General features: G+C 36.5%; 1 protein-coding gene across 1 annotated transcript; it reads left to right on the top strand.

Annotated features, from left to right (window-relative positions):
- Positions 1–9,459: 9,459 nt before the first annotated feature.
- LOC136827076 (uncharacterized) lies at positions 9,460–10,641 on the top strand. The gene has a single exon (XM_067084828.1). It carries the CDS (start codon positions 9,460–9,462, stop codon positions 10,639–10,641), a length of 1,182 nt encoding a protein of 393 aa, XP_066940929.1.
- Positions 10,642–13,812: the final 3,171 nt, after the last annotated feature.

The raw sequence follows: 13,812 nt of genomic DNA on the forward strand, positions 1-13,812 counted from the left end.
TAATCCATATTTCTTTTTTTTTTTTTTTTTTTTTTGCTGCTGATACGTCAAACCAGCAAAAATGGTTGGAACATCGTTGGGTAAGTCTGAGAATTAAATCTTATGGTTTTGAAATAATTTAGCGAATCGGCTATTTATACCCCCATCACATATTCTCTCTCTCTCTCTCTCTCTCTCTCTCTCTCTCTCTCTCTCTCTCTCTCTCTCTCTCTCTCTCTCTCTTTTGAACAGGTTTATGTTGCAGGTTATACCGTACAAATGCTGTATAAAAATTTTAAGAGATTTTTATATCCTCATTTTCTTTCGATACATGGCCTTTAACGTTCCACAATTATAATCTTAATAATTTCATGACGGGACATTTGTTTTAATTCATTCATATACCATAACTGTGTCATTCTTAAAATTTTATTATATCCTTCGAGTGTTTTGACAAATAAAAAATCCCAGTACAGTTCAGAAAACAGTGAAGTAGAGTAATTCATTATTGAGTCATTATCAACTTTTCCTTTATGTTTTACTTATAGCCGCATGGTTTTGTGGTCTAATATCAACATACCTGCAACGCAGCAGATCTTAATGGGGATTTGTAAGGATAGATGGCTTTCCTTCTCCTTATGCTATTCTACAATCAAACACCTTTTATTTTCCTGTCCACTTAATCGCCCTTTCGACCTCAGGAAATTCGTCTGTCATGAATGTCACCCTGATATCTAAAGACCCTGAGGGCTCAACTGATGGCTAGCCTCATTAGCTTAGATAGGCCAGCCCTGTTTACTGAAATGCAGCTTTTTCCTCGTTAATCGTTTACGTCAAGGTCAGAAAGCACCTATGTTGCTTTCTCTTATCTAACGAAATCAACTCTCATCCATGCGGGATCTATTCTGATCAGAAGAATATAGAAACTAATGGGCATCGCCGGTCAACCTACAGATTACACAAAGCCAAATTTGTCGCGGGATCCTGAGAGAGCGTAGCCGGCAAAGTGAGGTCAGCTAAGACGAATGACACGATGTATATATATATATATATATATATATATATATATATATATATATATATATATATATATATATATATATATATATATATATATAGATATATATATATATATATAGATATATATATATATATATATATATATATATATATATATATATATATATATATATATATATATATATATGTGTGTGTGTGTGTGTGTGTGTGTGTGTGTGTGTGTGTGTATGGTTGTATATATACTATATACACGATCATTTACTGTTGTCTCCTGAAAGTTTTATTCTCATTTTCAGCTCATTTTATTCTCATTTTCAGTGTCTTTGCTTCATCTCTAATTGGACTTCATTCTGAATTCCTGTAAATTTGCATGTGTTTGCATTATGATACTTTGATCTCAACCTCTTTTCGCTTCCAGGAATTTGTCAATTCCCACTTTTGTATTACGCAGTTTTTTATTTATTTTCTATTTTTTCGCCAATAACATGACATTACAAGGGTTTAATGACTAAATTTTAAGTTTGACTTCTTTTGTGCAAACGTGCTGATTCTTTATAATCATTCCAAGAATTAGAGAGGGGAGATGGCACTGATGATTTTAATTAAAAACATCTGTTAAATATTTTTGTTTAATCTCTTTATATTCCTTTCTGCCGTTATTGAAACATTATGACAACTAAAATCGTAGTAATAGTTTGGCTTTAATTTGCTTATCAATTAAGTTTCCCTGTGCCCCGCAGGGAGGTAGTGCTGTCAGTATACCTCAAGAGATGCACTGTAGGTACTGCTAAAGGTTCTTTGCAGCGTTCCTTCGGCTCCTAGCTGCAACCCCTTCATTCCTTTTACTATACCTCCGTTCATGTTCTCTTTCTTCCATCTTACTTTCCACCCTTTCCTAACAATTGTTTCATAATGCAATTGCGAGGTTTTCTTCCTGTTATACCTTTAAAACCTTTTTACTTTCAACTTCCCTTTCCGCGCTCAATGATTTCAAAAGTCATTTCGATTGGACTTTGTCCTAAATTTTATATTTCATTCCGTTCAATCCCTTAGTTTGGCGAATTTCTCTCTCTCTGCCTTACAACAGCCGCTTATAGTCTCATTTCACCACCTTTATATCGTATGTCACTTGTTATAAAAAAACCTTTACATATGTTACTCATAAACTCCGGGTCGAATGAACAATGTAAATGAAGGCGTAAATTAAAAGCGAATTTGTTTTATATTTTTGAGTTAGAAAAGTTTTTCACATGAATGTTTTTCATCAAAAAGCCTATGTCGTATCAAAGACTGTCATCGATAAAAAAAGAGATGCTGAAGGTACAAAATATATACAACTTTTTACTAAAAATTTTTAATGATAATTTTAGTCAAATTATAATTGAAAAAGTTTAAATCTAATTGCGTTTTCGTCAATTGTGCTATGAATTTCCTCGGCCGACAGTATACAAGCGAAGGCCTAAAATTACCATTATATTATTTCCTGTATAATTTTGAATTTTTATTGATTTTGTGCACTCCTGATAATCTCAAATATTGTGTGAACGCTGTTTTCTTTTGAAGAATAAAAACCCCAGTAATATTGGAGGTAAGCTGCGATGCCTGTGAAACAAAAAGAAAAAGATCTTTCCCCCTATTTCTGTCAGGATTATCAGTCGAATACTGTACAGTTACCGAGTGCCTGGAAAGTCACTTTAAAAAATCTGAAAATAACCTTAATTTTGTCGGCTAGTCTAACCCGTGACCCAGGCTGAGAAGAGGAAGAGTGTACGTTACTGTATAGAAAACTTGCGTTTTCTACTTGCTGTGCAGACTTCGTTGCTCTTTATATCATGGTATGAATAACAGTCTCGAAACCCAGTCAGCGCTATAGCCTTAGTGTTACGGAATTATACTCCTGGAAAATAACAAGTTCCCTTTATAGCTGGAGGAAATGCTCGAGGTGGAAAGAGTTTTCGTGAATTTACCGAACAGAGTTTAAATTCAAATGAGGAACAAAGTATGTTCTTCATAAAATTTCTTAGAAGGCCGTCGAGACATCTATTACGAGACTATCTGCAGAGTAAGCGTAAGCAAAAGTGACAGTAGGCGTAAAAATAAAACAAGAAAAAAATGCACCGAAGTTTCTTCGGCGCAATCGAGTTTTCTGTACAGTATATAACGCTGTATGAAACTCTCAGCCATGGACCATAAAACTCTCAGCCGGGGCCCATGAAACTTTCAGTCACGCCCCGGCGGTGGCCTGTGTTGTTGGCACCTATAGCAGTGCCAGACGCACAGTCATGGCTAACTTTAACCTTAAATAAAATAAAAACTACTGAGGCTAGGGGCCTGCAATTTGGCATGTTTGATGATTGGAGAGGGGATGATCAACATACAACTTTGCAGCCCTCTAGCCTCGGTAGTTTTTAAGATCTGAGGGTGGAAAGAAAAAGCGCGGACGGACAGACAAATAGCCATGTCAATAGTTTTCTTTTACAGAAAACTTTAAAACTAAAATTCATTAATATCGTCCAAAATAATAACTGTTGAGTGCTTTCCTGATGTAGCCATACCACACACCCTTAAGATAAATATGAAAGCTGCCTCATTCCTTATAAAGAGGCCACGAACCGTCATGCATAATTTATGCTATTGACAATTTTGTATGGATGACAATAATCTGGACAAAACAAATATTGTCTCAACCTTCAATAATCAGTAACGCAGCCAATATGATCATTCATAACAATAATCTTGAATTTTTCTTTTACCAGAATTATCAGAATTAAGGACTTCATATGAATTTGATTGTGTATGTATGTATATGTATGTGCAAGAGAGATGTAGATATAAAATTAGGTATATCTTATGAACAGCTTCACCTTGATAAGGAATACCCGTCGAGGTGTCCTGTTTTCAGCACCAGCATGATGGTATACATTTCATCTCGCCATCAGTGATTCTACCGAGTTAGTTTTGTTTAATGGCGGTGGACATTTTACATTTAGGTCAGTGACGTCTGTTTTTACCCTCTGTTTTTTATATCTCCCTTCTTTTTCTTTCTCTCTCGCTCTCCAACCCAGGTGCGACCCACAAAAGACAATTATTAGGCCGGGGTCTAATTCACTGCTTACGATGTCATCAAAATCATAATGGATTTATTAGGAAATCAGGGGCGTCATTTCAGATTTTTGTTGTGGGGGCAAAGACGATTTGGCGAGCCTAATCAGCTGTTTTTTTTTTTTTTTTAATTTTGAGCTATTTCATGTGCTTTTTGAAGCACATAAAATAGATAGATAGATATAACTTAATGTGATGACACCTTTGAATTTCGTGGGAATAATGGAAAACCAGCTGCTGTTACTTCATGGAGCTGGGGGGAGTGAGGGGCGGGGGGCAAGTTGAGGCTTGGGGGGGCAACTTAAGTCTTGGTGGTGGGGGCAGTTGCCCCTCCCAGCCCCACCTAAATGACGCCCCTGTAGGAAATGGGGCCTTACCATTCCATCGTTGTTCGATTCAGTGGTGGCATACGAGTCTTCTGGGTTGTGATTCGGTACAGCACAGAGAGAGAGAGAGAGAGAGAGAGAGAGAGAGAGAGAGAGAGAGAGAGAGAGGCGGCTGAAAACAGAAAAAGGACGGGAAGACGAGAAAAGTTCTGGTTTCGTTCGTGAAGGTAAATGAGTTACTCAGCTGAAGTTTGACCTCGAACACTGTAGTTTCGAACTCAATCATCACACACAGTCCATTTTAATCCTGTCTGTTGTTTTGTTCTTCTGTTTCTAAAAACTTGGGACTCAGGCTAGGTTTGCTGGAATTGATTAGCTCGTTATTTCTTCAAGTGTTTATTTAAAAAAAAAAACACACACACACACACACACACACACACACGCACAGAAAATGTGATTATGCGGTATGGATGCTTAGTTTGATTTTGCGTTAGAACTGCAATATGCCAGGTTTGTTTATTAGGATTCATCTTCACACAAAACTTTATTTAATGCCGGTTCACCACATTGCTCCTTGCATTTCCCACCAATCAGAATTCGTCTAAATATATTTCGGCACAAATTTATTCCTTTGATAACGCTGTTCTTGTTGTGAATTAATCAATTATGATTTAAGAACAACAAGGTAGAGAGGATTCCCTGGACCACAGGCACGGCAGCCAAAATAACTTTTACACAAAGGAACAATTAGTAGTTGTAACTGTTGTATTCATTTTTGTATATTTATATATTCCCTTATTTTATATAATCATAGACTATGCTTTTTCTGTGTTCATGGGAAAATCACTATCTAAGGCCAATACTGGTAAAACTTGGAAGACGCGAAAAGTCAAGGTTACGTACCCTTTGCTGAAGTAAAAAAATAAGCTTGTTGGTGAAAAGCTCCAGACCCAACTCTTTAATCTACTATCTTTAGAAAACCTTAAGGTAATTATTAAATATTCCTCTTACAAGTTACTAGAGTGCGACACATATTTACCCAGCTCAGCATAGTTCTAGAAACATACATTCACAAAACTTATGTTATTTGAGGCTTTAGTTACAAAACACTATTTTTAGTGCATTTCTTTTATCTAGAAAATACATAATAACGCAAAAGCCAAGGAATTTCACAAGGTCTTTTCGGTTATGATGATTGAAAACCATTAATATATTATTAAAGTAATCAAAAAAAATTTCAACTACATGGGGCAATATCAAGAGCAGGGACTCTACATGGGCAAGTATTAACCGTATCGATATTTTGTTTTGTCTTTAATGCTACTGGAAATATGATTGCAGGCATTATTTTTGGATAACTTTCGGTGTCATTCGCAGGCCCGGGGATAGCAAGGGTAGGGTGGCAACTCGAAGGAATTTTCTTGAAATATTATTAGAGTTCTGTAAGTTTCCTTCCATCATTTACATATTGTATCTTGTAGGAATACCGAAAAAAAATCTGGTGATGGTTTCCTCACGAGGTATGTGTATGATGCAGTATATATATATATATATATATATATATATATATATATATATATATATATATATATATATATATATATATATATATATATATATATATATATATATATATACATACTGTATATAATACATATATGTATATATACATATATATATACATATATATATATATGTATATATATATATATATATATATATATATATATATATATATATATATATATATATATATATATATATATATATATATATATATATATATATATATATATATATATATATATATATATATATAGATATATATACAGAGAGAGAGAGAGAGAGAGAGAGAGAGAGAGAGAGAGAGAGAGAAGTGGGATAAGATGCAAAAATTCGCGTCATTATCCGACAGCAAAATGGAAAACGCCGGTCTTGTGTATATGTCAGAGTTGATGGGGAAAACAAAATTCGAGACCAAAGCCTGTTTGTTGAATTGGGAAACGAGATCAAAGGCACAGACGTAATTGCATGTTGTGTTTCTCACCGTAAACATGAGTTACGTCACAACATTTTCAGTACGATTTCCTCACTGTTTACGTCGTTGGTTTGAAGAAATTCACCGAAATGTTGTGTCATTAGGTTTCCAGCCTTTTTTTATAAGTATTTCCATTTCATCTGTAAACTGAAGGGGCCCGGCTCCCGGCATCTAGCATACGAAAGACACAACTTTTTTCATGACCTTGGCATTGTGATTCTTTTATGCATAAAATATATAAAATGAAAAGAATTCATTTGAATTTCAAAAATTAAGACACAGATGGAAATTATGAGTTATTCGATATAAGAGGCACAGAGGTGATCGATCTGTGGACAATGTCGAGGATATTGTTAAAGTACTCTTCATAGGTCACCGTTACTACCTAAGGTTGGAAGATCGGTTTCATAGGATTGAAGTTCAGTAATGCAGTTGATAATTGAGACGATCACCATTCCTAAATAGTTTTAATATATTGCAGAAAATGAAAATGAATTGCGTAATTTCAACCTCTGTAATAGAAAATTATAATAAATAAAAAATGCGCCGAGTTTCCTCGGCGCAATCAAGTTTTCTGTACAACGCATAATTCTGTAGGAAACTCTCAGCCACGGGCCTTGAAACTCTCAGCCGCGGCCCGTGAAACTTTCGGTCACGACCCGGTGGTGGCCAGTGTTGCTAGCACCTATAGCGGTGCCAGGCGCACGATCATTGCTAACTTTAACCTTAAATGAAATAAAAACTGATGCTAGAGGGCTGCAGTTTGGTATGTTTGATGTATGGAGGGTGGATGTTCAACATACCAATTCACAGCCCTCTGGCCTCAGTAGTTTTTAAGATCTGAGGGCGGACAGAAAAAGTATGGACGGACAGCCAAAACCATCTCAATAGTTTTCTGTTAAAGAAAACAAAAAATGCCGGGCTGATACTTCTGATAACTTGAACCAGAGCGCTCAGTAGACAAAACGCCTTTGCAAAGAGCGGATTGCCGTTAAAACTAACAGCGCAGATCTTTGGCCAGTGGCATTTAGGGGTGGAATTTGGTCAGATTAGTAATGAGAGAATAACTCATTGTTAATAAGTTTGAAAAGTTACTACAAAAATGCAGTCTACTCTAAAACATTCGTAATGGTAAAAGTCCTGAGTTCTTGTCTTCCGTAATTCGAGCCCAAGAGACGGTGAGCTTATTATCAACTAAAAAAATTCCCCTTCGGTTAACATATATGAAAATATATTATTTCCGAGGTAGACCGAATTGGATATTAAAGGACATTTATAGCTTAATGCTTACTTACACACACACACACACACAACACACACACACACACACACACACACATATATACACATACATATATATATATATATATATATATATATATATATATATATATATATATATATATATTGTGCACATTACAATGCCTGTTTGAATACGGAAATACATTTTAATATCCGTGTGTTTACTCGTCAAGCGTGCCCCTGAAATAGTTATACAAAGGTCACAAAGGTCTATAGTCAATAAATCCATTCGAAAGGTAAACACCTACATATATCCGTCCACGTATTTGAAAAACAAAATCAGTTGTTTCCTATAGTATTGCCCTCGTTCTGTTTAACAATAACAACAGGAAGAGGGTTACTACAATAGTTCAATGAAATATTTTGTCTTTTTTGTTTTTTGCATGTATGTAAAAGTGGATGTACAAAACAAGAGAATTTTGAAAGCTATAAAATATTTGGGGACTCGCATGTTATGTGTTAGAGGACCTTTTGTAACTTTTTTGATGGAACTATTTCATGGAGCTTTCGAATCTCTAATTAACCAGCATTATGTCAGTATTATCAGCAATACAAAGTAGAAACTACTATGGGTTTCACAGACAGTGCAAGTGCGATTTTTTGCAATTATTCTGTAACGAACACTCGTATCAGTACGAGATTTTGCTATAGTGTATTACACCCAGTGAGGAAATTTATAGGAGTATCATGAATCATTAATTGTTAATTATAAAGACATTTGCCCTATACCAAAGGGCAAAAGTCTCAATCAGACAGTCACAAAAACGAACAACCATATACAAAAGCTCCGCCTCCACCCCCTCCTTCCCTCTCCTTTCTTCCCTCACCTGCCCTCCCCTCTCCCCAGCCCTTTGTTGGCCGACTCGGTAGAGCCTCAGACTGTCAATGGGCCGGAGTTCAATTCCCAGCTCTCTCTTTCTCTCTCTCTTTTTTCTCTCTCGGAAGGTAGCTTAAGTTTCAACTTATTTTTAGTATGATTTTTAATATCAAGCAAGCTATCTATCTATCTATCTATTATCTATCTATCTAATTATAATTTATATTGTTGTAGCTATGTAACGATTCAATCGGTTGTTACCTATCAGATGACTGATTTCTTTATGCATTGATTTGCTCATTTCTCCTCTCTCTCTCTCTCTCTCTCTCTCTCTCTCTCTCTCTCTCTCTCTCTCTCTCTCTCTCTCTCTCTATGATACTGGCTATGTAAATAATTATTAGACTGAGATCTATCTGAAGAGTTTTGGGGCAGTTGAGTGATAGACACTATGACTGATAGCAAAATGACTGTTGTACCTGCGTTTGCTTAACTTCTTCGCAAACCTCATTTCTACTCAGGGCATTAGCCATCTACTGGTATTACGAGGGTGAGCTTGAAGAAATGATGGCCACCTCAGAACATAACTGTCCGTATGGTTGCAGAAATGAGGTTGTCACCCAACTCTTCAACTTTTTTTAATAAAGAGAAAGCTGACAATTGCCTTCAGATTCGTTTGAATAGGTAACTTGTTACAGTTACTCTATGAATTACAAATAAATATTGACCCTTTCCACAGGACATTTATCAGAGTTAAAGCCTTGATTATACTGATGCACGTATTTTCAAGTCATGGATGTTTTATTTTATATGATACATATCTTTATAAAACCTTTCCTTCATATAGGCCTTACCACCGTGTTGCAGCAGCCTAGAGGATGAAAGTGGGGACGGTGCATTCGATTGTGTATTGCAGGACTAGACCACGGCCCGTCACACCAACAACGCCTCCAGCACAGCCTATCTTTGACAGTTTCTCTGTAGGAGCCATACGTCGGCACATCCATACAAAGTTTGTTGCCAAGCAGGCTTTTACTCTCGCATCCCTGGCACAGAACCTGAAGGAAGAAAGTATCATCCCCGAAAGTACCTCAAAGATTTCGCTATGGCGCTTACTCCACAAAATAGGAATCGAGTATAAGACCACTCAGCGCAAGATGTATGTCAGGAAGGAGTCGATTGACATCATGTGCCAAAGGATACGTTCCCTGCGGGACCTTCAAAGACACAGGGAAGACGGCAGGGAGGTAGTGTTCCTGGATGAAACGTGGTTCACAACCAGAATGCGTCATAACATGGAATGCGTGGATACCACACAGCCAAATACCAGTGCCAATTACAGCCGGCAGGTGCCACCAGGAGAGGGGAAACGTTTCGTGGCAGTCGCAGATGGTACAGCCGATGGCTTCATTGAGGGCTCCTTCCTCTGCTTCCCTGCTAAAAATACCAGCGGCGACTACCACGGGGAAATGAATGGTGAAATGTTCCTACGGTGGCTAACAACTCAGCTCCTGCCACTCCTAGAGAAGCCTTCGGTATTAGTGATGGACAATGCTCCATACCATAGTATAATGACTGAAGAGAGTCGTTGTCCCACCACTGCTACCAGGAAATCTGACATTGAATGGTTACAGCGCAGAAATATATCCTTCCAGCAGCATGCTACAAGACCTGAACTCCTCTACATATGCCGTCAAAACAGGCCAGAGCCTGAGTACAAGGTAGATAACACCATTCGGGAATGGGGTCACGAAATCGTCCGCCTGCCGCCCGCACATCCCGAGCTCAATGCAATCGAGCAGGTGTGGGGACACATGAAACGATACGTGCACTCCTCACTCCAACGTTTCACCGGAGCAGACTTGCAGGCCAGATTGGAGGAAGCAAGGCTCTCTGTCACTGGCGATGTATGGGCAGGGGCCGTAAGTCGATCACGAGCTTTTGAGGGCAGTTATCGTTCAACAGGTAACATGCATGACAGTATTGATCCTGTCATTATTAGTCTTGACAGTGACACTGACGATGAAGTTGACTTGCTCTTAGAAAGCGATGAAGACTAAAAATAAATAAATAAATAAATAAATAAATAAAAATAAAAATAAAAAAAACTTCAAAGAAAATTAAATATGAAGGATTATATCCTACCCACATTCGAGTCCCGTTATCGATTGATACAAATATTCAATCAGATTCAATTCAGTCCTTACAGAGCGTTATAAGTTTTCATGGGGGGCGAAAGGGTGGGGTTGGGGGCGAATATATGTGATATTAAGTGAAATAAAAATTTTGTTTCTCATTTGCTATGAATACCTATCATCTACGCTCATACCCAATACCGAAATAAGCAATGATATAATGGTGTACAATTGCATATTGTTCAAAGACATTCTATTATGATTTATATATATATATATATATATATATATATATATATATATATATATATATATATATATATATATATATATATATATATATATATATTGCTATTTAGCAAACACTTTAAATTTAAGAAGCATGGGGGCAAAAGGAAAAAATGGTTAAGCCTCTGTACCACTCCCCACATATGTAGAAACTGACAGAGAGAGAGAGAGAGAGAGAGAGAGAGAGAGAGAGAGAGAGAGAGAGAGAGAGAGAGAGAGAGCAAATCAGTGTATAAACAGATCAGTTAACTGGAGGGTAACAACCAGCGAATCGTTACATTTATACAACAATGTCAATTATTATTAGATAGATATACAAGATTCGTAAAAAAATATGTTTAAATCAAAGCAACTTTCAGGAGAGAGAGAGAGAGAGAGAGAGAGAGAGAGAGAGAGAGAGAGAGAGAGAGAGAGAGAGAGAAGGAAGCATGTAGGGCAGGTGAGGGAAGAAAGGAGAGGGGAGGAAGAAGAAGGGGGTTGGAGGTGAAGGGGGATGGTAGGTAGGCGCAGCTTTTCTAAGCTGGTGTTCGTTTTCTTGCTTGGCTAATGAGTTTTGCTTCTTGGTTTAGGTACAAAAGTCTTTATTATTTACAATAAATGATTCATGATACTTTATAAATTTCCTCACTGGGTGTAATACACTATAGCAAAATCTCGTACTGATACGAGTGTTCGTTAGAGATTAATTGCAAAAAAATCGCACTTGCACTGTCTGTAAAACCCATAGTAGTTCATCACAAGGCGAAAAAAGCCCACACATATACACACACAAAAGGAACGTACTGACGATCACGAAATGTCGGCACTCAAAGTTCATCCGGATGAGAAATGCATTGTAAAGTGAAATTATTAAGTTGTATAAACTTCGTGCCCCTCTATTACATTTCTGGTTTACATGTGTATAAACTACAATGATTGCGTCATTTCCTCTGTAAGTGAGTTTTCTGTCTATCAAAATTCATTACACCAATATTTAAGAAAATTATTAATATCAATTCATCTGCGCGTATGTGCGTATGAAAGCTTACCTTTCTTACACTTTCCAAATCTCAAAATTTAATTTCGACTGTCTTGAGTCGATAAAGTAGAAGTAATTAAACACCATTTTTTAAAGTTAATTAATAATGGATTAACGGATTTTATATGATAAATTATCTTCGGATTCAATTGTTATGTTAATGAATTGGCCAAAACGCCAAAAACTGGTTTTGCTTATTCATTGTTTTCAGGCTTGAATGGCGCTGTTATGCTCTTGGTGGGAGAGACTATTCGACCGGTTACGAACACAAACTAGAAACGTAGCTTTGAAGGGCACTTCAGAGCATTTGAACTTTACTAATGGGTTCTTACGAGTGCGCCAGACGACTCTCGCTTACAAGCCGCGAGAAGAAACAGGTTGAATGAAAAGAAAAAGTACAATGTTCCTGAATATGCAAGGCCTCATTGTTCATGTAATATAATGACACTTCTCACATACACTCGTGAATGAGTGTTTGTGACTCGGCATAATCTCATCCCTTGTTTTGTTTTTTTTTTTGTATTTTTTCCTCTATCTGGTGGTGCTTGAGAGGTTTGCACTGAGCGTGACGGAGAATAATTAGATCCTTATCAACTGACTTTTGGCCAAAAATTGCTGGAGGATCATGCAATATAAACATGTCCATGGAACCTTTGAGACTGAACTCTGGAGAATCTGCCGTAGAAAATCAAACCTTTTGAAAGATTAGGTTTCTAAAGAAGTCAATAAAAGAAAATAGAGAAGTTCTGCGGCATGGCACCCTATGATTAACGTGATATCTTTTATTAGTCTTTTCCGTCCATATGAAGTAGAACAGTGGTTCTCAAACTTTTTTTGGCCCATACACCCTTTCACCATTATGTCAGAAGGTCATCTCCCGCTCCCCACCACCCCCACAGCCTTTCCAAAATCGTCTGCCTCAAAATAGGCATTCCAAATAATATGGAACAAAATACTAACAGAAACGCACAAGCTAGCAGAGAGAAAGCCCACTGCGTTTTGTGTGGTCCTGCAGCCAGTTTGAGCCTGCTAATCTGTGGTCACAGTCCTCCCCCCGCCTCAAAGTCTGAAATTCCCCCAAAGGGGGAATTACCCCATTGTTGAGAACCATTGAAGTAGAGTTGACTATTGCACGTAATTATACGAAAAGACATAATAACAGAGATCAAAGGCCTTTGGTGTACCGTATACGGGGAATAAAATCAACAAATATAAATTGAAACAATTAAACATTAAATTCGATTAAATTCATTAATGAATGTATATTGGTGTTTTATTGAGGTTCGTGAATTAAAACTTCATTCAAATTACCGAGAAGGAAGTATACGGATAAGGTTTAGCATCATAACTGAAATTACCTTTAAAGAGGAACTCATCGCCCGAACTATATCAAAAAGGGGGAAATATTAGACAATGGCAATAAAAAGGATCATAAATGAAAGCCATACTATAATTATAATAAAAAAAAAATATATATATATATATATATATATATATATATATATATATATATATATATATATATATATATATATATATATATATACAGTAGCTAACTGGAATATATGAAATGTACTCTCAGAGCACTGGTGATAGCATATCATTATATAAACTCCTCATATATATATATATATATATATATATATATATATATATATATATATATATATATATATATATATATATATATATATATATATATATATATATATATTTATAGATTTAGCCAGCCTTGTGGTGGCATGGGCTCTTGCCCTCAGAGCAGCCAGTAAGGGTAAAAATTAACAATG

The sequence above is a fragment of the Macrobrachium rosenbergii genome, chromosome 41, assembly GCF_040412425.1.
Source record: "Macrobrachium rosenbergii isolate ZJJX-2024 chromosome 41, ASM4041242v1, whole genome shotgun sequence".
NCBI lineage: Eukaryota > Metazoa > Arthropoda > Malacostraca > Decapoda > Palaemonidae > Macrobrachium > Macrobrachium rosenbergii.

Coding starts and splice junctions, on each gene's coding strand:
- LOC136827076 (XM_067084828.1), top strand. CDS start 9,460: ATGAAAGTGGGGACGGTGCATTCGATTGTGTATTGCAGGACTAGACCA.